This window comes from Gymnoscopelus microlampas, assembly GCF_963454915.1.
Source record: "Gymnoscopelus microlampas genome assembly, chromosome: 3".
In the NCBI taxonomy this organism is placed as follows: domain Eukaryota; kingdom Metazoa; phylum Chordata; class Actinopteri; order Myctophiformes; family Myctophidae; genus Gymnoscopelus; species Gymnoscopelus microlampas.
In genome coordinates, this window is record NC_139940.1 from 37,956,672 (window position 1) to 37,976,895 (window position 20,224).

A 20,224-nucleotide genomic window follows, 5' to 3' on the forward strand; every position below is an offset into this window, starting at 1 on the left:
CTGGTGCGATAACCACTTCTACATGACACGTTAATCTATGACCAATCGTGTACACTAGTGTTCTCAATGGGGCGGTACAGCCCCCCAGGGGCTGTTCAGAGAACATTGGGGGGGTGCTGGAAGCAATATATTTTGACAGGGGGGCACTGAGGTGATGTTGGGGGGCCTAAGGGACCTTGATATTGGATTGGGGTGGAGAACCTGGCACTGATAGTTTGAGATACACTGAACTAAAGTAATATTTAGTATGTTTCCTACCTGAAGTGTGGCCTGTACACCGGGCCTATGATTTCGTCATTTTAGGGGCAAGGCCTAAGTACGTAGGCGAACTCTAGATGTGAGGGCCGGACCTCTAGTTTTCCAAAAAAGAGCCTATCCACAAGCTCACAACATCACCATTACTTTTGAACACAAAAATATCTTAAATGTTTATGCCTATAATGTCATGCACAAAATATGGACGTCAGGGTTAATGAGTTTAATGACGCGTTGACGTTCTGTTGACATCTACCCAATGAAAGTCAGTTGGAGTATTGTCATTAGATATTCTACGTAATGACATCATCACGCAATGACATCATCACGCAATGACATCACAATATTTGTCAACATTGCCTAAAAGTGTTGGGGATTCAATTTGCCATATTAGGAGATCAACAGTCATCGGCCTCCTTGATTGGCTAACCCAATTGATCGGCTTTGTGGATTAGCCAAACTTTGCACTGCCGCTGAACCAATAAGCAATAACACACACATTTACAACTCCAACGTGATTTAAAGCGACTACGAACAGCAACGGACAAAAAAAAAAAAAAAAAAAAAAAAAAAAGGACTCACTGGCACAGACCCCCCTGGGATTCCCGACCCACAGGTTGCTATCCTACCTGGTGTACTTAACCCATTAAGACCGGGAAAGTCATTTTAAATTTTAACCACTTTATACTTTGGCTATTCAAAAATAGCAGATATACAAGCTCATAGCGTTGCACAGAGTGCCGCACTATGAGCCTGTAGATCTGCTATTTTTGGAAAAATAGCAGATCTAATTTGTGCAAATCTTTGAATATATATATTTATAAAGCGAACATTTGTAACTCAAATCTTTGCTTCTGAGGATTCTACAAAGGTCTTCTAAATCCTAACAGTTTTTTGAAAAAAAAAAAACATGTTGCTATAATCAGTTGTTCTCAAACCTTTTCATGTCAAGGACCCCCAAAATGATATGTATTTGGCCGTGGACCCCCATCTCAAAATATCTTGTTCCAAGGGACCACCCAGAAGCAAAGATTTGAGTTAAAAATGTTCGCTTTATAAATATATATATTCAAAGATACTGTCAGGCCATTCTAAGTCACACAGAAGTAGCAAAAATATTTTGCTATCTGCTATTTTTACTATTTTTTAATTGGAATTCGGATTTATTTTTGCTATTTTTTTATTGGAATCCTGAAAAGTTGTATTTTTATTTAATTTCAAATGCATTTAGTTATACTTATTTAAAGGTAGGGTAAGTGATTTGCTTTGGTTAAAATAAGTGTTAAATAGCTCTATATTCTGATAGTACTCATTGCTATAGAGTGTTTGTTCAGTATTAGGAGTCTCCTTGTCTCTCCACCTCTTTATTAAACAGAAAATGCATTTTCGTTTCAGTTTCAGTTTCATTTCCAATTTTATCCAACCAGGACAGAGAACTCAATCAGGATACATATTAAACAAGTGAAATTGGAAGTGATGACACTAAGAAATGAGCAGACAAAATTGGAACTGGAATACTATACAAATTAAGCTTAAAAATGGGTACTTTCTGAGATTGGCTGAGATTTTGACACCTACCGAAAAATGTATTTTCTGTTTATTAAAGAGCTGGAGAGACAAGGAGACATCTGTTACTGAACAAACACTTATAGCAATGATTACTATCAGAATATAGTATTTTAACCTTTTAACAAAATACTTTTTGTTTTAACCAAAAAACATCACTTACCCTACCTTTAACTTTATGAACTTAAATACATTGGACATAAAAAAGACAAGTAATTAAAGCGGGTCATGTTTGCAATTGTAACAGCTGAAATCAATAATATATCTGTATTCCGATATTAACCTGCGGGCCGCATTAAGTGAAGGTGGGGGCTGCATGTGGCCCCCGGGGTTGCCAGTTGCCCACGTATGAGCTATTAGGCAGCTACTATATGTGTGATCCAATACCTGGAGCAGTACGCGGCGTCCAGGGCTCTCTTGGAGCGGTGGCTCTTGTGCTGTGACTGTGACTGTGACTCCAGGCGGTACGACGGCAGCAGCATGAGGAGCAGGTGCGGGGCCTGAGCACTGTGGCGCCGCTTCTTAAACACCTTTGGTTCCCCGCCGTGGATGAAGCTATCATCAATACCTGCAACATTCAACCCACAAACAAGCCACATGGATGCAGATTAAGTATCACAACGTGATGTAGAATAATGTAGATTTATTGATAAATTAACATTTAAAGATAATCATTAACTATACTCCGTTCAATGGTGTCATGCGCCGATAATAGCAGAGTTATCAGATCAGCTATTTTCAGGGAGTGAGACTGGCATGCAGCAAAGTATATATCAGGCGTAAAGACATACAGTTTGCATTAATTATGACTTAAAGGGATAGTTTAACCACCCCCCCCCCCCCCCCCAAAAAAAAAATCTAGCGATTAGTCACCCAATGGAGACTTGAAATCATGGATATTTTTTTGTTTTTGTCGCATTCCTAAGCCAATAATTTGATGACCGGCAGTGGTTCCGGTAGGAGATACAAAGGAGACTCCTTGTGTCTCCATGGGTTGACTAATTGATAGAAAAAAAGTCATTTTGGAGGTGAACTATCCCTTTAAGGATAGTTCACAACGGGATGTGTTGAACCCACACATCACAGATTTATTGGTATATATATATTTAAAGATAATTATTAACTATACGCTGTTGTACAATGGTGTCATGTGCCGATAATAGCAGAGCTATTAGATCAGCTCTTTTCAGGGAGTGAGACCGGCATGCAATATCAGGTGTAAAGATATACTGTATAGTTTGCATCAATTATGACTTAATCAACTGTCAACTATACTCACAAAAACATACTGTATATGGATGGAGCAATTGCTTCACTTTCAATTTGTGAATTCATCAATATTTAATCAAATAACCTGCAAATCGTGCCTCCAGCTCTTCGCTCTTGTTGGGGATGATGTAGTTGTTGGATGGTACAAACGTGCAGCACGGACAGTGCAAGCTAATCTTGAATCCACTATTTCTGTCTGTGGGAAGAAATAGAGGTCAGGGGGGCTGTTAGTGCATCATCTGAAGACATGTTGTCGTTTGTTCTCAGGAATATGCTATGTTAAGAATGTCACAATCTGCATGCCATAACGATTACCTCTATGATTCAACCATTCGCTGACGGCCTCTGTCACGTCAAAGGACAGCCACTCCCCCTCCGTGCGCGTGCGCACCACCTTGCTGTCGATGTAGCGCTGCGTGGGGGACGTGAGGTCTTTGTGTCCCAAGACCTGCAGGGGGGCGAGAAAGCAAACCATGCATGGTCAGCAAATCCTCGTATTCCAGACACATCAGCTCAAAGGCAACGAGGAATACAATGGCGGGGCCGATCTCAGGAGAACCGTCCCAGGTTCAGTTCCCTGGGTCTAGCTAGACTGCGATCCGCTCCCCTGATCGACTGGCCAGGTCTGGGAGGAGCAGCAGGAGCGGAAACAGATGCCGGACAGAGTGCTGTTATTCTGCTGTCCTTCATAAGCGTGTGTTTATGTTGGCCCATCGCGGACTAATGTGTAAAACACTACTCCTGCTGCTTTTACTGAGATCTGCTGCTAGCTAGGGGCCTGGGAATTCAGACACAAACTCAGAGAGCAAGAGAGATTGAGAGAGAGAATGAGAGATAGTAAGAGAGAGCGAGAGAGCGAGCGAGAGAGAGAGAGAGAGAGAGAGAGAGAGAGAGAGAGAGAGAGAGACAGAGAGACAGAGAGACAGAGAGAGTTGGCAAGGGAGATAGATGGAGTCGGAAACGGGAAGACGAGAGCAGTTGAGGGAAATCTACATAAGAGATTTCGAAACTTTCATTGGCTTTCAAGTTGTTTCTCAGCCATTGTAGTGAGGTTTCAGAGTGGAGGTCTGCACTCTGACCAGCGTGGGTGCCCCGGGTTACTCATCAGCCCCTACCACACAGTATTTTAAAGTCTTGGCAGTCGTTTCCAGTGTAAAAATAGGAGAAATCCCCGGGATATTCATCACTGTGAAGGACCGAATTCCCTTCGCCAGCCGAAATATTTGGACATTTTTAGATGAGGTGTGAATTTCTGGGTGTGTGTGTGTATATACATGCGAAAGACCCTGAATGTGACGTGTGCGGTTATGGATGTGTGCGAGGCGCGACGCTATCGGGCCATCTCGTTCAAGAGAGACGCTCCCCTTTGTACCAGCAACATCCATCCTCCCCTCCGCACATTTGCAGTCGCTGTGTTTGCATGAGAAAATCCCCCTGTTTGGAGCTGTGTTTAGCCCACCTGTCATCCCCTATGTCTGGATGTAAACACAGCCTGGGAACTGGCTGGTGCAGTTGGACCGGGCAGCCCCCTTGCGAGCGGGCAGCGGAGCCTGAGGGAAGGCAGAGAGGTGGGACGAGCGCGGCCCCCGCAGTCTCTGTGCCGGGAAGGACTGGACCTAAATCACTGGCCCTGCCGCATTCCTCAACTGTTTCACACTGACAAATAGCGCCGGGTTTGATCTGTGCCGCCCCACATTTTGATTGCTCTTATCAACAAGCCTGAATGTGTGTGTCTTGTGTTTTTTTTGTATTTATCCACGTCTAATGGTTAATCCCAGGTCAATATAAAAGAGAAAGTGATGCCATGTGAAATATGCTAAATATTCAGCCTATGTGGTATGAACCTGGGAACAGGTCTGTGAATGTAGGTCTTAAGTTTAGTCAGATTCCGGTATTCCAAAAGCGCAATGTGAGAAATGTTGTCCATTGGCTGTCAAATACCAACATCAGTTAAATTGACTCTGTTGGTGCCTTACGTTCCTCAATTTCAATGACTTCTGTCAAGCCAACAAGGCATGATAGATGGAATGAGTTTCAGAATCAAAAGCTCAAAAGACCACAGTCAAATCCTGAGTGTTCACTTATCCATTTAGAGTATAAATATGGACAATTCCTTTACACTCTAGAGTTAATGCTCGGGATTAACATAAAGCAGTCGTTTTCAAAGTGGGATCAGCGAACCAACAGTGTCAGAAGCACTTGGACCCAAGTGCAGGAACTCAAACAACTCAATACTCAAACAAAGGCAGGAGATGAGGATCACATTAACTTGACGAACGACACAGTATAACAACAGTACACGTTACACACAGCAGGAGCGTATCTATACTGTGTGTTCTCCGGGTTCTCTGCTCCCCATCCCCATAACATAGAACATAGAACTCGGGGAACTGGGATGACACACAGCCAGCCACTTTACATAGACCCTGTCACTCCAACTTAATCGGGAAACTTAAGACCGGGAAAGCATCCGTCATTTTAGATTTGAACCACTTTAACCATGATTTTATACTTTGGCTATTCAAAATTTGCAGATCTAGGAGCTTGTAGATCTGCTATTTTTTTTAAAATCTTGAAACTTGGTGCAAATCTTTGAATATATTTTAAAGCAAACCTTTTTTAACTCAAATCTTTGCTTCCTGGGGGTCCCTGGAACAACATATTTTGAGATGGGGTTCCACGGCCAAATACATATAATTTTGGTGGTCCTTGACATGATAGCAAATACGTTTTAAAGAAAAACTGATTTAGAAGACATTTGTAGAATCCCCAAAAGCAAAGATTTGAGTTAAAAATGTTCACTTTAAAAAAAAAGAAGATATGTATTCAAAGATTTGCACATGATTTAAAAAAAATAGCAGATCTACAAGCTCATAGTGAGGCATCGAGAGCCGCGCTATGAGCTTGTAGATGTGTAATTTTTGAATAGCCCAAAGAAATCTAAAATGACACAGACGAGTGTCCGGGTTGAAGGGGTTGAGATGCAGCACTGATCAAACAAAACGACACAGTCTAAATAGCCTCTGGAACTCGTCACCCAACCAGGCTCAGCTGGTCCTCACAGGTGACAGCACTCAGGGCAATCAGAGTCTTCTAGCCGCAGATGAGAGGGGAGAGGTGATTGGCCGAGGGGAATTAGGAGCAGGACATGGGAGGGCAGAGGCAAATCGTGTACTAACAGGGAGGGGCTGAGGCCGTGACAATGACAGTGACACCCAGGGGTCCTTGAGGGGGTTCCAGGCAGTGCCCTGCTAAATGATTGGTATAGTTAGGAACCAAAATGGGCCCTTACCGGTCTGTAACCCTTTGATTGTGTACAAAGGGAACCAACTTACTGGCCTGTAAGGGTCCATTTCCGGGCACCGTTGGACTGATCGGCGCTAAACTGTGCATACACACTCCCTAGAGGCCAAGGAAAAACCTCTGCTCCAATGTTTTGGCTTGTAATACTAATAGTGCCACCAGGAGGCAGCCTTTTGCGAAAGAACAAAAGGGATATTACTCCTACAGATTTTGTCCAAACATCACGCCAATCCATAGCCGTGGGAAGTGGGGGTGCTGAGGGGGCTGCAGCACCCCCTGAAAATATGTCAATGAAAAAATGTCATATATAAGTATGACATTTTTTGAAAAAAATTCAAAACATTTTTGCATAATGTGCCTGTTGTTGTTGGTTGTTATTTGGGGGGGATTTAGTGCAATAAGTGTTCTGGAACAATAACCCCAGAAACCGCCCAGAAACTGCACATTTTCGCGCGCGAGGTATGCATGCACTTAGCACCTATAACATCTTCCCACGGCCCTGCGCCAATCGGTACACTCATATAGACATATGACCAAGACAGATCTGTCCGATTTTCCATATTCCATATTCCATCCTGATTGGCCTCATGGAGTCGCTATAACAGGCCAATTCATGTTTTGTCCTATAACTCTTGAACCGTAGGTCGTACAATCAAAATTATTTTCCCCTTGGATTACTTGGATCGTGCCCATTTCCACCTGACAAGTTTTCCATCCATGTTGCGTTTTCTTTGCACAACACACTTTTTGCTACTACTCCTACAGATTTCGTCCAAACCTCACCCAAATTGGTACACATTATCTCTGTAGTCATGTGATCAAGATATATCTGTCAGATTTTTTGGATTCTATTCCAATTGACTACGATTGGCTTTCAAAGTTTGCTGGAGAGGCCCGTTTTGCACAACATGCTACAAGCACAGCTGGACCGATTGGCGGGAAACTTTTGCACGCACACTCCCAGTAGGCCAAGGAAGAATCTCCACCCAAGATTTTTCCAAGTCTGCCAGTTATAGCGGCACCATGATGACACACATTTTTTGTTACTGCTACTACAGATTTTGTCCAAAACTCACACAAATCTCTGGGGTCATATTCAGATCCCATTCCAAGTGGCTATGGCCAAAGTATTTTATATACTTTTTAGCAAATTTGTGCAAATCTTTGAATATATATATCCTTTTAAAGCAAAGATTTTTTATCTCAAATCTTTGCTTCTGGGGGTCCCTGGAACAAAATATTTTCAGATGGGGTCGGCGGCCAAATACATATCATTTTGGGGGTCCTTGACATGAAAAGGTTTGAGCAGCACTGACAAAGCGACATACGTTATTTCAGAAAACATTAGAAGACATTAATGTAGTATCGGCCTCAGGTCTTAATGAGTTCATAAAGTAAAAACATCTAAAAAACTAAAAAGAATTCCAAAGCAGTGTTCTGGGTACTAACAGTCAGAACCACATGTACCTGGTAGAGCTCAATGCGCTGCTCAGACACACGGGCCTTGGGGTTCTGGAGCCGGAAGACCCGCAGCTCGGCCTTCACCAGGTTGCTGGCGTTCTTCTCCATGGAGGACACGTCGAACGTCAGCCGCCTGAAGTACGGGTTGTAGTGAGTAGGAGAGATGACATCTGAAAACATAAAGGAGGAAGGGGAGAGAGATGGAGGGAGCCTGGCATGACTTCTTGTTTCTGTGCACGGATATGAGAGAGGGGGGTAGATGGAGGGGGGAGAGAGAGAGAGAGAGAGAGAGAGAGAGAGAGAGAGAGAGAGAGAGAGAGAGAGAGAGAGAGAGAGAGAGAGAGAGAGAGAGAGAGAGAGAGAGAGGGAGGGTGATAGATAGATAGGTAGGTAGATAAATAGATAGATAGATAGATAGATAGATAGATAGATAGATAGATAGATAGATAGATAGATAGATAGATAGATAGATAGATAGATAGATAGATAGATAGATAGATAGACAGACAGATAGATAGGTAGATAGGTAGATAGGTAGGTAGGTAGGTAGATAGGTAGATAGGTAGATAGGTAGATAGATAGATAGATAGATAAAAGCGGGGTGAGAGTGAAAGCAAGACAAACGATGTAGCTACAGCTGGTGGTGAGATATTTTAATGCATAGCTTCACATGATAAATTCCCTGCCAGAAATGAAAACACCAATTTCAGACACATAAAGATGCTGTTTGACTCTGTTTAGGTTGCCAATAAAACTGTTGTGATAATAACCTTACGCAAAGCCTTTTACAAATACACATACTCACTCACTCACATACAGTACATATGCACACACGCAGACACACACACACACACACACACACACGTGTTTGTCTTACTATACTTGTGAGGACAGGATGTTGATTTTATGAATGAAATTATATCTTTTTTTAAGATACATTTTTTGGCTTTTATGTCTTTATTGATAGGACAGTAGACTGACAGGAAATGGGGAGTGACAGCAAAGACCGTCGGGATCAGGAGTCGAACCCACGACACGCTGTCAAGCCGGATTACCAGCCTAGGTGCCCAGACGGTTACGCCAACCATCCGTTTACAGTATTTTAGCATGTTTAACCCTAAACTTGAAAACAGCCGATCTACAAGCTCACAATTAAGTATAAACCAAGTATAAATCAGACATAACTACAAACCTAACCTAACCTCTAAAAATACCTAATCCTACAACAACCATTTCTCTTGTGACGACCGGGAAAATGGTCCTCACAATGTACTTCTCAAAATCTACTATACTTGTTGAGACATGTGGCCCTCACAGGTATAGTAATACAAGTACACACACACACACACACACACACACACACACACACACACACACACACACACACACACACACACACACACACACACACACACACACACTCACTCCACATGTGCTCTGTGTCTGATACACAGCCGCTGTGCACAGTAGCAGAAAGCCCAAACAGCCCTCACACACTACTCAGAACCATGTGTGGGGAAGTGCATGTTTGACAGGAGCTTACACAGTAGGACTGGGTGACACACTTAGCACTGACAGCCATGTGTGTGTGTGTGTGTGTGTGTGTGTGTGTGTGTGTGTGTGTGTGTGTGTGTGTGTGTGTGTGTGTGTGTGTGTGTGTGTGTGTGTGTGTGTGTGTGTGTGTGTGTGTGTGTGTGTGTGTAGCCATGTCTGACAGCCGCCGGGCTAACCGTGAGCCCTCACGCACACGCACACGCACGCACACACACACACACACACACACACACACACACACACACACACACACACACACACACACACACATATTGTCGCTGTCGGGTGGAAACCTTGTATGTCCAAAACCGTTACTTGTCAGATCCAATAGACCCCCCCCCATAGATCCAATGTAGATATTATCTAGTTGACCCAAGCTACGTACCATGGGCGACCGGGTCTGTGGCGGGCCCCCGACCTTACCTACCTTTTTAACAAAGCATGTTTATTTTTGCAACACTGGTTTTACCTCTAGGCCAGGGGTCTTCAACATTTTTCAGGCCAAGGACCCCTTAGCTGAGAGAGATGAAGCAGAGACCCCCCACTACATATTGTACAGAATTGTGTTTCAAATTAAAAAACGCTTTCATATATTTCATACATTGACTTGTTTGACAGCACTGTCATCAGTGTTGGATTCATGTTCATGTGTATTTTTCAGACAGTTAGCCTTTTAAACGCTAAATATTTAGTCAACTTGACCTTTGGCTCTGCTCTTTTTCCCTCTACACCAACTCTCAGAAAATAGCCGATCTACAAGCTCACAACGCCTCGCAGCGCGAGGCGTTGTGAGCTTGTAGATCGGCTATTTTCAAGTGGCCGAAATGTATAGATCGGCTATTTTCAAATGGCCGAAATGTTTAGGGCTGAAGTGGTTCATGTATGTATACTCAAATAAAGTACAAATACCTCAAAAGTGTACTGAAGTACAGTACTTTAGCAAATGTACTTAGTTTCTTTACACTTTGTGAGTGGGTCGTGGGTTCGAGTCCCGATCCCGAGTCCCGATCCTGACAGCCTTTGCTGCATGTCACTCCCCATCGCTCTACCCATTTCCTGTCTATCTTATCAATAAAGGCATAAAAAAGCCCCCCCAAAAAACATAATAAGTTGAAAGATGGAGATACAAGGTTTCTGCCTGACATACGGCGACATGCACACAACGTAATACTGGAAACCATGTGTGCGGCAGCACTGTGTTTGACAGCGGCCCACACCACGGTGTATTAGGAGGCCTGGAGCCTTAAATTGATGGCTGTAACGTTAGGCAGAAGCCCAGGATTAGCAAGCCACCGTGGTTTGTTTAAAGAGAGTATACAACCACAGCCTCCATAGAGACAGATGGCGGGGACGGACAAGGAGGGGCTGAAGGAGAGAGAGAGATCTGAAAGAAAATGAATGAATATGAGAGAGAGAGAGAGAGAGAGAGAGAGAGAGAGAGTGAGTGAACGAGAGAGAGAGAGAGAGAGTGAGAGAGAGAGAGAGAGAGAGAGAGAGAGTGAGAGAGAGAGAGAGTGAGAGAGAGAAAGAGAGAGAGAGAGAGAGAGAGAGAGAGAGAGAGAGAGAGAGAGACAGTGGTGGAAAAAGTACTCACATTTTTTACTTAAGTAAAAGTATCAATACTGCAAGACAGAAATACTAAAAGTCCGGAATTAAAAATGTACTTAAAGTACCCAAAGTAAAAGCACTCATTATGCAGAATGTCCCATTTCAAGTTTTCAAATGTATAAACATTTGAGCATCGCGACGCATTGTGAGCTTGTAGATCTGCTATTTTCAAATGGCCGAAAGAGAGAGAGAGAGAGAGAGAGAGAGAGAGAGAGAGAATGTGTTGTGTGGTACTTTGGACTTGTTGGAGAACTTTGAAGGGTAAGATGACTATCATTTTTAGTGTCTTCAACATTTAGATAATAAAATAACGGCTACACAGTAAAATCCTCAGTGCAAACGTTACTCTCAGAGTGTACAAATGGAAGCGAACGGATCCTGACGGCTAAATTGGTTCCATCTGTACACCCGCAGTGTTTTTAACCAAATCTGTACGGTTAAGTATGTTAGAATCAGAATCATAATCAGCTTTATTGTCACATCACAGGTTTTACAGAAGTAAAAAAAGTGGGTGAAATTTGGGTTTTTGTGCAAGTTCTATCGTTTTGTTATTTCCATAGAAAAAAGAAAGGGAAGAATAAGAAGGGGGGGGGGCGAGGGGGAAGAGAGATCAATCATAGTACCTGAGGTAAGGCATAAAGGTGCGTGAGCATAACAGCAGATGTATACTGTAGATGATATACTGTACTATGGACGTTAGTTAAGGTGCGAGAAAAACACAAAAAAACAACACAAAAGTCAGCACGTTGCACGTGGGATTAAGGTGCAAAACGTCAGCGTGTGTCAACCACATAATCCACATAAAGTAAACTGACACTGGTATAATCCGTTAATACAATATAACTAGGACATCTGTAGTGGTTGGAGGTGGTCTCCCTACTCTTCCATTTCAAAACTTGTACTGACAAGTAGCCCTGCCTGAAGCTTATGAGCCCAATATCTCCCCAAGCGAGGATTGCCTCTCTTGACCGAGCAGCAGTAGCAATGTGGTCTCACGTGCCGGGGTGAGCCGGGTTTGAATCCCGGGTGGGAGGAGGAGGAGGACATAAAAGTTAGCATCTTAATACAACATAACTAGCACATCTGCTGTGGTAGCCCTGACTGAAGCTCATGAGCCCAACAACTGAGCAGTATTAATAGTAGCAATGTGGTCTCACGTGCCGGGGTGAGCCGGGTTTGAATTCCGGGTATAGGTGGAGGAAGACATAAAAGTTAGCATCTTAAAACACAGGATTTTACAGTGTACTGTACATGACCGGCGCAGACCGGCCAAAGCAGCAGCGGAAACACACCGGAGGCCCCGGCCAAGAAGCACACCATGTGAAGGGGAAACTCTGTCCGATTCAACCTCCGACCTTATTTGTGCAGCGCATACCCGGGGCCCTCGCAGCCACCTACGAAATACCTTTCCACCCGGTGTCGTGTTTCAGCGCCGTGTGGCTCTAGTGCCGTCCGCAGTCTATCAATCTCTCTCCATCTCTCTCACTCTCTCGCTCTCGTTCCGGTGGGTCGACCGGGGGCCGTCCGGGTCGAGCCAACAACACCAACCGTGCGCTGTGCGCTGTGTGTGTGTGTGTGTGTGTGTGTGTGTGTGTGTGTGTGTGACCAGAGAGAGGGCCGGGGGCAGATGAGCCAAGACTAACGACGCTACTCCGCTCGTTTCCTTCCCATCCGTCAACAGAGAAAGTCACACTTCCCGCTCCCAGCGGGCCGGCTTATAGGCTGTGTGAGTGTTTACACAAACTGCTACAGAAGAGAGGGGCCGGGAGCTTCCATGAATGAGTCCGCTGTTGCTTAAAACACTGCAACACACTGGCTGCATTGACCGACCAGGGGGGCTCGACGGGCCGCGCACATGCCTGGACACCAGTGGTGTAAAGTAACTAAGTACATTTACTCAAGTGCTGTACTTAAGTAAATTTTTTAGGTGTTTTTTACTTTACTGGAGCATTTCCAATTTTCAGCACTTTTACTTCTACTCCACTACTCATCTCAGAGACAAATGTTCTACTTTTTTTTCTCCACTACAATTATTTGAAAACTTTAGTTACTAGTTACTTTGTAGATTTTGATTAGTATTACAAAACATTACCCACTTCAGCCCTATACACATTTCGGCCATTTGAAATTAGCCGATCTACAAGCCCACAATGCGCTGCGATGCGACACGTTGTGAGCTTGTAGATCGGCTATTTTCAAAAGATTTGTTAACATTTTATATATTTGAAAACTTGTGAAATGGGACATTCTGCATAATGAGTATACTTTCTACTTTTGGTACTTTAAGTACATTTTGATACCAATACTTTTGTACTTATACTTTTACAGTAAGTTTTGAATTCCTGACTTTTACTTGTAAAAGAGTATTTATTATTCACACACACTCACAAACACCCACGCACGCACGCATGTGCACGCCCACACGCGCATGCATGCATGCAGGGGGACAGTGTATATGCACACCTGACATTCAAGCTTACATACAGTATACTGTAGGATACAAGAGGAAAAACACACACACACACACACACACACACACACACACACACACACACACACACACACACACACACACACACACACACACACACACACACACAGGCATGCATATGTGCACCCATGCACATGCACGCAAACAAATAGACATGCACACATCAATCATACACATTATGCACAAGCGATGACCACACTCGATCCACATCTGGAGAAATGCTCAGCAACGCACACATAACACATGCAGCCTCACACAGAGTGATTGGCTGTCACTGACATAAAATGTGTATTTTTTCATGTGAGGGTATGGCTCAGCCTCGCCTCGCCGGGGGGAGAATTCTGGGGTAACTGAGTAAGTTAAACCGCGACTTTGACTGCCTGGGGTTCCAGTGGCACAGAGTGGAGTCAGACCGACGTTACCACTCATTTATATGAACGTGACATGAAAACGATCCGCCGCAAACTGGCGCCGCTGTGGTCTGTGTGTGCGCATCGGCCCGTCGGCATTCTGGGGGAACTGCAGACATGAGTGCGGCGGTGATGTCACGGCGCGGAGGGAACACACACACACAGGCACGCGTGTGCCAGTGGTGGAGGAAGTACTCAAACATGTTTTACTTAAGTAAAAGTAGTAGTCTGATACAAGTAAAAAGTCCTGCGTTCAATTTCCTTTTCCAAATAAATGTTTCAATTTTATTTTATTTTTTGGGGGAAAATAGTAGATCTGTGCTTGTAGATCTGCTATTTTTCGTATAGCAGAGGCATGAATATAGGACTTCATTGGTTAAAGTATGTTCTGCATTCATAATCTAAATCTGCAAAGGAACTAGTAACCAGATTGAAGTTTTTTTAATGTAATGGAGTAAAAAGTACAACATATGCCTCTCTGAGATATAGTGGAATAGACTTATAGAGAGCATCAAGAAATGGAAATACTCAAGTAAAGTAAAACTACCTTGAAATTGTACTCAAGTACAGTACTTGAGTAAATGTTACTTTAAGTTAGTTACTTTCCACCCCTGCCCAATGCACGCACATACACACGCACATACACACGCACGCACACACACACGCATGCACGCACACACACTCACACTCACACTCACACTCACACACAGACACACACAAACACACACACGCACGCACGCACGCACGCACACACGCACGCACGCACGCGTGCATACACATACATCGGGGAAGGTGCCAAGTTTTTCATTACGGAGAGATTCAGACAGACCTCCACTTCTACCCTCCCTCCTTACTTCGCAGCGTCCCGGAGGAAAGGCTGATGTCACAGGAGAACCTGTCACACACAGCAAACACACAGTCCTTGATGTCTCTAATCAGTCACTTCATTACTCATCAGTGCCATTACATCACATGCCAATGGCAAAACACTAAACTCAAACATTTTCACGTCAAGGAACCCCAAACTGACATATATTTGGTCGCGAACCCGTATCTGAAAGGATTTTGTGTGCCAGGGACCCCCATAAAAGGAAGAGTCGCGTTGACAAATCTAGTCACCGCGACTCCTTTTATGGACGCATTGTGAGCTTGTAGATCTGCTATCTTCGAGTAGCGAGGGAAAAAAGAAAATAGGACTTAAGTGTTTAAACTGTTCCTCATTTTGCTGGGAACCCCCTGGAACTCACTAAAGGACCCCTGAGGGTCCCTGGACCCCACTTTGAGAACCAGCACACTAAACCATTGTGTTGCATAGACCAGTGCCTCTCAAACATTGTTGGCTCAGGGCACCCCTGTAAATGACCTTTTCATCCAGGGCACCCCTGAATGACATTGTTACTTTATAGAACCTTACATTTATATTATGATACGTAAATATGTACATCTTTTCCCCTGGTATGCCAAGAGGAAAACATAAGAAAATATCTGTTTCCATTAGGACAGATTGAACTTTATACTGAATCCCAGCATCCCTATTCTGGGGGGGGATTTTCCAAAAATAGGCGATTTACAAGCACACGCAACGCAACGCAACACGTTGCGTTGCCGCAGAATACAGAGAAAGTATTCTGCGGCACCCCCTGGACTGGTGTCACGGCGCCCACTTTTCACTTTGAGAAACCCCGAAAGAAACTCAAATCCCAGCAACGCGTAAAGACACAGAGGGGTCAAGTGTCATTTGAAAAAAAAGGAAAAGGAAAAAAAAGAAAGAAAAATCACCCAGGTATACTGTATAAATAAGCAGAGAGAGCAAGCGGGGCACGTCTGTCAGAGACCAGTCCGTTTTCAAATAATACACCCTGGATGTCTTCCTGAGAGCATGGACTTCAGAGTTCAGCGGCCGGAGGAGGAAGCCTGTCTTTGGATCCATCTAACAACGGGCTTCCTTCCTGAGGGGAGAGGGTTCAGAGTGCTGGACTTGGCTGCTGCTGCCTCCTCCGCTGGCCGGCTTGCTGTCACAGTCTAGTGGCTATGTCAGCAGAAAAGGGCCTGGGCTCGTGAACCTCCTCCTAACTCGGCAGCGAGTTATTGCAGGCTATTGGTTCTTAAAGTGGGGTCCGGGGACCCCCAGGGATCCATGGGGGGATACCAGGGGGTCCCCAGCGAAATGTGTTAATAGAGCGTCACAATAATTTCAACCACTTTAACCATATTTTATACTTTGGCTATTCAAAAATAGCAGATCTACAATCTCATAGCGCGGCACCGAGTGCCTCGCTACGAGCTTGTAGATCTGCTGTTTTTGAAAAATCGTGAAAATGTGTGCAAATCTTTTAATATATATATATCTTTAAAGCGAACATTTGTAACTCAAATCTTTGCTTCTGGGGGTCCCTGGAACTAAATATTTTGAGATGGGGGTCCGCGACCAAATACATATAATTTTGGAGGTCCTTGACATGAAAAAGTTTGAGAACCACTAGTATAGGCTATCTGCTTCCAGTGCTGGATCTCAGGCTGAAATGACTTGACTCTGACTCCCAGCACAGCTTTAATGTGTGCAGTGGGCGGATCCTGTTACTCTGGCCTGATTGTGATCCAGTTATGCTAATTCTTTGTACATGCACAAGTCATTTCAGCCGTTTAGGGAAATATATAGATACGAAAATAGAAATATAGTTGATGCGGTGACTACTGACTGATCATCTCATCCAACTTGTCTTCAGAGATGGGGGGGGGGGGGGGGGGGGTCATGAACTGACGATATAGCGCTCGTCACCTGAACTGAACAACAGTGGAACACGGCCATCAGCCAACAGAACCACTCCCAGCAGCCATCAGCACTCACACTGTCATCTGAACTCTGCTGACCGCAAATACGGTTTCCTGTGAAGTTCCTGAGATCTTAGCAGCAGCTGACCAAACTCTCCGCTCTTTCCACTCCAGCCCGGCACTGCGGACGGACTTACTGCTGTTCGATGCCGGAGGATGGAACGACTCAGCTGTGGCTCGCCTACAACTTTACAGAGGCACTTTACGCTGCATCAGGGAGTCCGAGCCTCCGAGGTAGCACCGTGAAAGGGTCATTTTTAGCCTTGGCTTAGGCTGAGCAAGACACCTGCAGTGGGCAAACCACTTTAACCTTTTCGAAGGAGGGAGAAACAGTTTTGGGTAAAACTGTTTAATTTGGAGTGGGCTCGGTGATGATTTAGGCAGAGCAGTACGGCACTTGACTTCAACTCTCTCTGCTAATTCTGGGCAGGGAAACGATGCGGATGATTCCAATTTGAATTTCCATATCTCAAGCGAAAGTCAGTCATCATTGTGAGAAAGTGACAACCTAATTATTCAGCACTGTCTATGAGTTGGGCAGCGAGACACCGGAGTGATGCAGCAATCTGGAGTGGTTTAAAATACCGAGCTCAAAGCAAATCACTTATGTTCCACTGAGAACACATTCAGGGTCAATGAAAACATTTGCTGTGAGCTTATTAAGCTATAATCCCACACTATTATGATTTCAAAACTGCACCTTGACTGTTTTTGCAGATGTTTTGGCATGAACAGCCCCACACATACATATGTATCTTTTAGAAATTGTAGCAGCGCCACACACACACACACACACACGCACGCACGCACACACACGCACGCACGCACACACACACGCACCTACACACGCACCTACACACGCACACGCACACGCACACACACACGCACACACACACACACACACACACACACACACACACACACACACACACACACACACACACACACACACACACACACACACACACGCACACACACACGCACACACGCACACACACACATTAGGTGATATTATTGGGTGTTTTATGCAATATAAAAACATTTCAGTTACCGTGGAGACCTTTGCGGTGTAACATGTGGCTTCAATAAAAATGTGACATTAAGCAGTATTTATTTTATGAGCAGATATTCCTTTTTTTTCTTTCTTCTTCACAGGAATGGTGCAACGACCATTTCTGTTTGTGCAAATTCCCAACAAGTCAGATTTATTACTCGGGTAAAAATTTACCGGATGCAACTGTTTGCTACCTCAGGATCACATTTGCCATTCAGGAATGGAAAGCGGAATCAAATATGGGTTTTTGCAGAAGTCTGAAAAGCTGGGACTGACTGAAGGGAAAAAACTGTTTGACCTACTTTTGAGTATTTCTCACTTCTGTAAGACATGCTCTCGGATTCTCCCCATGGGTTTCCTTTGTGGACGGACACTATGTGCTCTCTCTCTCTCGCAAAGAGATATAGGAGAGAGACAGAGGTGGTGATGTGGAGGTAAAAAATCCTCATTTCTACTTCATGACATTAGACCAGTGGTTCTCAACCAGTGGTCCGGGGACCACCAATGGTCCTTGAGGGGGTCCCCAGCTAAATGATGGAGAGTTGGTAACCTTAATGGACCCTTATAGATCTTTAACTCTTGAGAGCCTAAAATGAAACCAAATGGACCCTTACGGGTCCATTTGGTTTCATTTTACGCTTTTACACAAAAAGACAAAGAAATATTGGCGAAATTGAAGCCTAGAGCGGCGACTCCCAAAATGTGGGCCTGGTGGGTCGTAAGGATATTGCAAGTGGACCCCCAAATAATTGACGAAACACTACGATTTTATTGATAATATAACGTTGGTATGAAAAAGATGATTTTGTTTTTATAAGAAAAAGGTGTTTTCATAGTGATACCGATAAATAGAAACTTAAAGCAGTGGTTCTCAAACCTTTTCATGTCAGGGACCCCCAAATTGATAAATATTTGGTCGCGGACCCCCATCTGAAAATATGTTGTGCTAGAGACCCCCCGAAGCAAAGATTTGTGTTAAAATTGTTCACTAATGTTCAAGATCTTTTTTAAATAGCAGATCTACAAGCTCATGGCGCGGCACAAAGTGACGCGCTATAAGCTTGCATTTCTGCTATTTTTGAATAGCCAAAGTATAAAAGGTTAACGTAGTTAAAATGATTGTGATGCTATATTAATTACTTTAGCTGGGCCCCACTTTGAGAACCACTGACTTAAAGTGTACTACCGGTAGGTTATAGTTCCATTGATCCAAAGCCTGAACACAAATCAATTGATTTCCGAAAATGCGCGCGGTGGGCCGCAATCGTGTTCGAGATTTTCAAGTTGAGCCCTGATCCAGAAAAGGTTCAGAACCACTCACTGCTCTAGACAGAGGATAGAGCTGTGGAGATGTAGTTATTAATCCATTAAGACCGGGAACGCATCTGTGTCATTTTAAGATTTCTTTGGCTATTCAAAAATAGCAGATCTATAAGCTATGAGCTATTTTTTGTTTTTTATCGTGGAAGGTTTGTGCAAATCTTTGAATATATATGTTTTAAAGCGAACATTTTTAACTCCGATCTGTGCTTCTAGGGGTCCCTGGAACAACATATTTTGAGATGGGGGGTTCACGACCAAATACATATCATTTTGGGGGTCCTTGACGTGAAAAAGTTGGACCACTGATATAGCAACATACTGTTAGGATTTAGAAAACATTTTCTATGTATTTGGCTGCGGACTCCCACCTCAAATTGTTTCGTTCCAGGGACCCCCACAGAAGCAAAGATTTGAGTTACAAATGTTCACTTAAAAATATTAAATATAAGAATATATATTCAAAGATTTGCACACATTTTCACAATTTTTCAAAAATAGCAGATCTACAAGCTCACAGCGCGGCACTGTGCCGCGCTGTGAGCTTGTATATCTGCTATTTTTGAATAGCCAAAGAAATCTTAAAATGACACAGATGCGTTCCCGGATTGAACGGGTCAAAACAAATAAAGAGATACAGACACAGTATACAGCCACAAGAAACGAAGAGAAATGTGCACTCAGTGGGAAAGATGACAGAAGAGAGAGAGATGATGATGAAAAAAAAAACCCGATTAGGATGTGTGTGGAGGAGAAGAAGGCGTTAATGATTCATCCCCTCTGTGGAGAGAAGTGGATCAACGCGCTGTAACGATAACCCGCCGAAAAGACCCATCAACGGGATTTATGCATGGGGGAATACGAGTTCAAGAGAGGAAGAGGAGGATGGCGACAAAGTGGAGGGAAGGAAGAACGACAGCGTGAAAGATAGGATAGGGCTGGGTGGGAACAGTCACGCAGCAGGCGGGAGGAAAGCAGCCAGCGGACAGAGAGATGGACAGAGGAAGGGAGGGAAGGAGAGAGAGAGAGAGAGAGAGAGAGGCTGATTTATACACACGACAAAAACAACATATTGTACTCTAAACTGGAGAAAGTGCTGTT

General features: G+C 43.9%; 1 protein-coding gene across 1 annotated transcript in view; it reads right to left on the reverse strand.

The window, feature by feature from the left end:
• Positions 1–20,224, reverse strand: part of tgfb2 (transforming growth factor, beta 2) — a 42,819-nt gene that overhangs the window by 8,244 nt on the left and 14,351 nt on the right. The window contains exons 2-5 of the mRNA XM_084050548.1: positions 7,861–8,024; positions 3,406–3,538; positions 3,176–3,286; positions 2,209–2,389 (exon numbers count right to left, since the gene is read on the reverse strand). Of these exons, the coding sequence (XP_083906674.1) occupies positions 2,209–2,389; positions 3,176–3,286; positions 3,406–3,538; positions 7,861–8,024 (589 nt within the window). The remainder of the gene's footprint in view (positions 1–2,208; positions 2,390–3,175; positions 3,287–3,405; positions 3,539–7,860; positions 8,025–20,224) is intronic.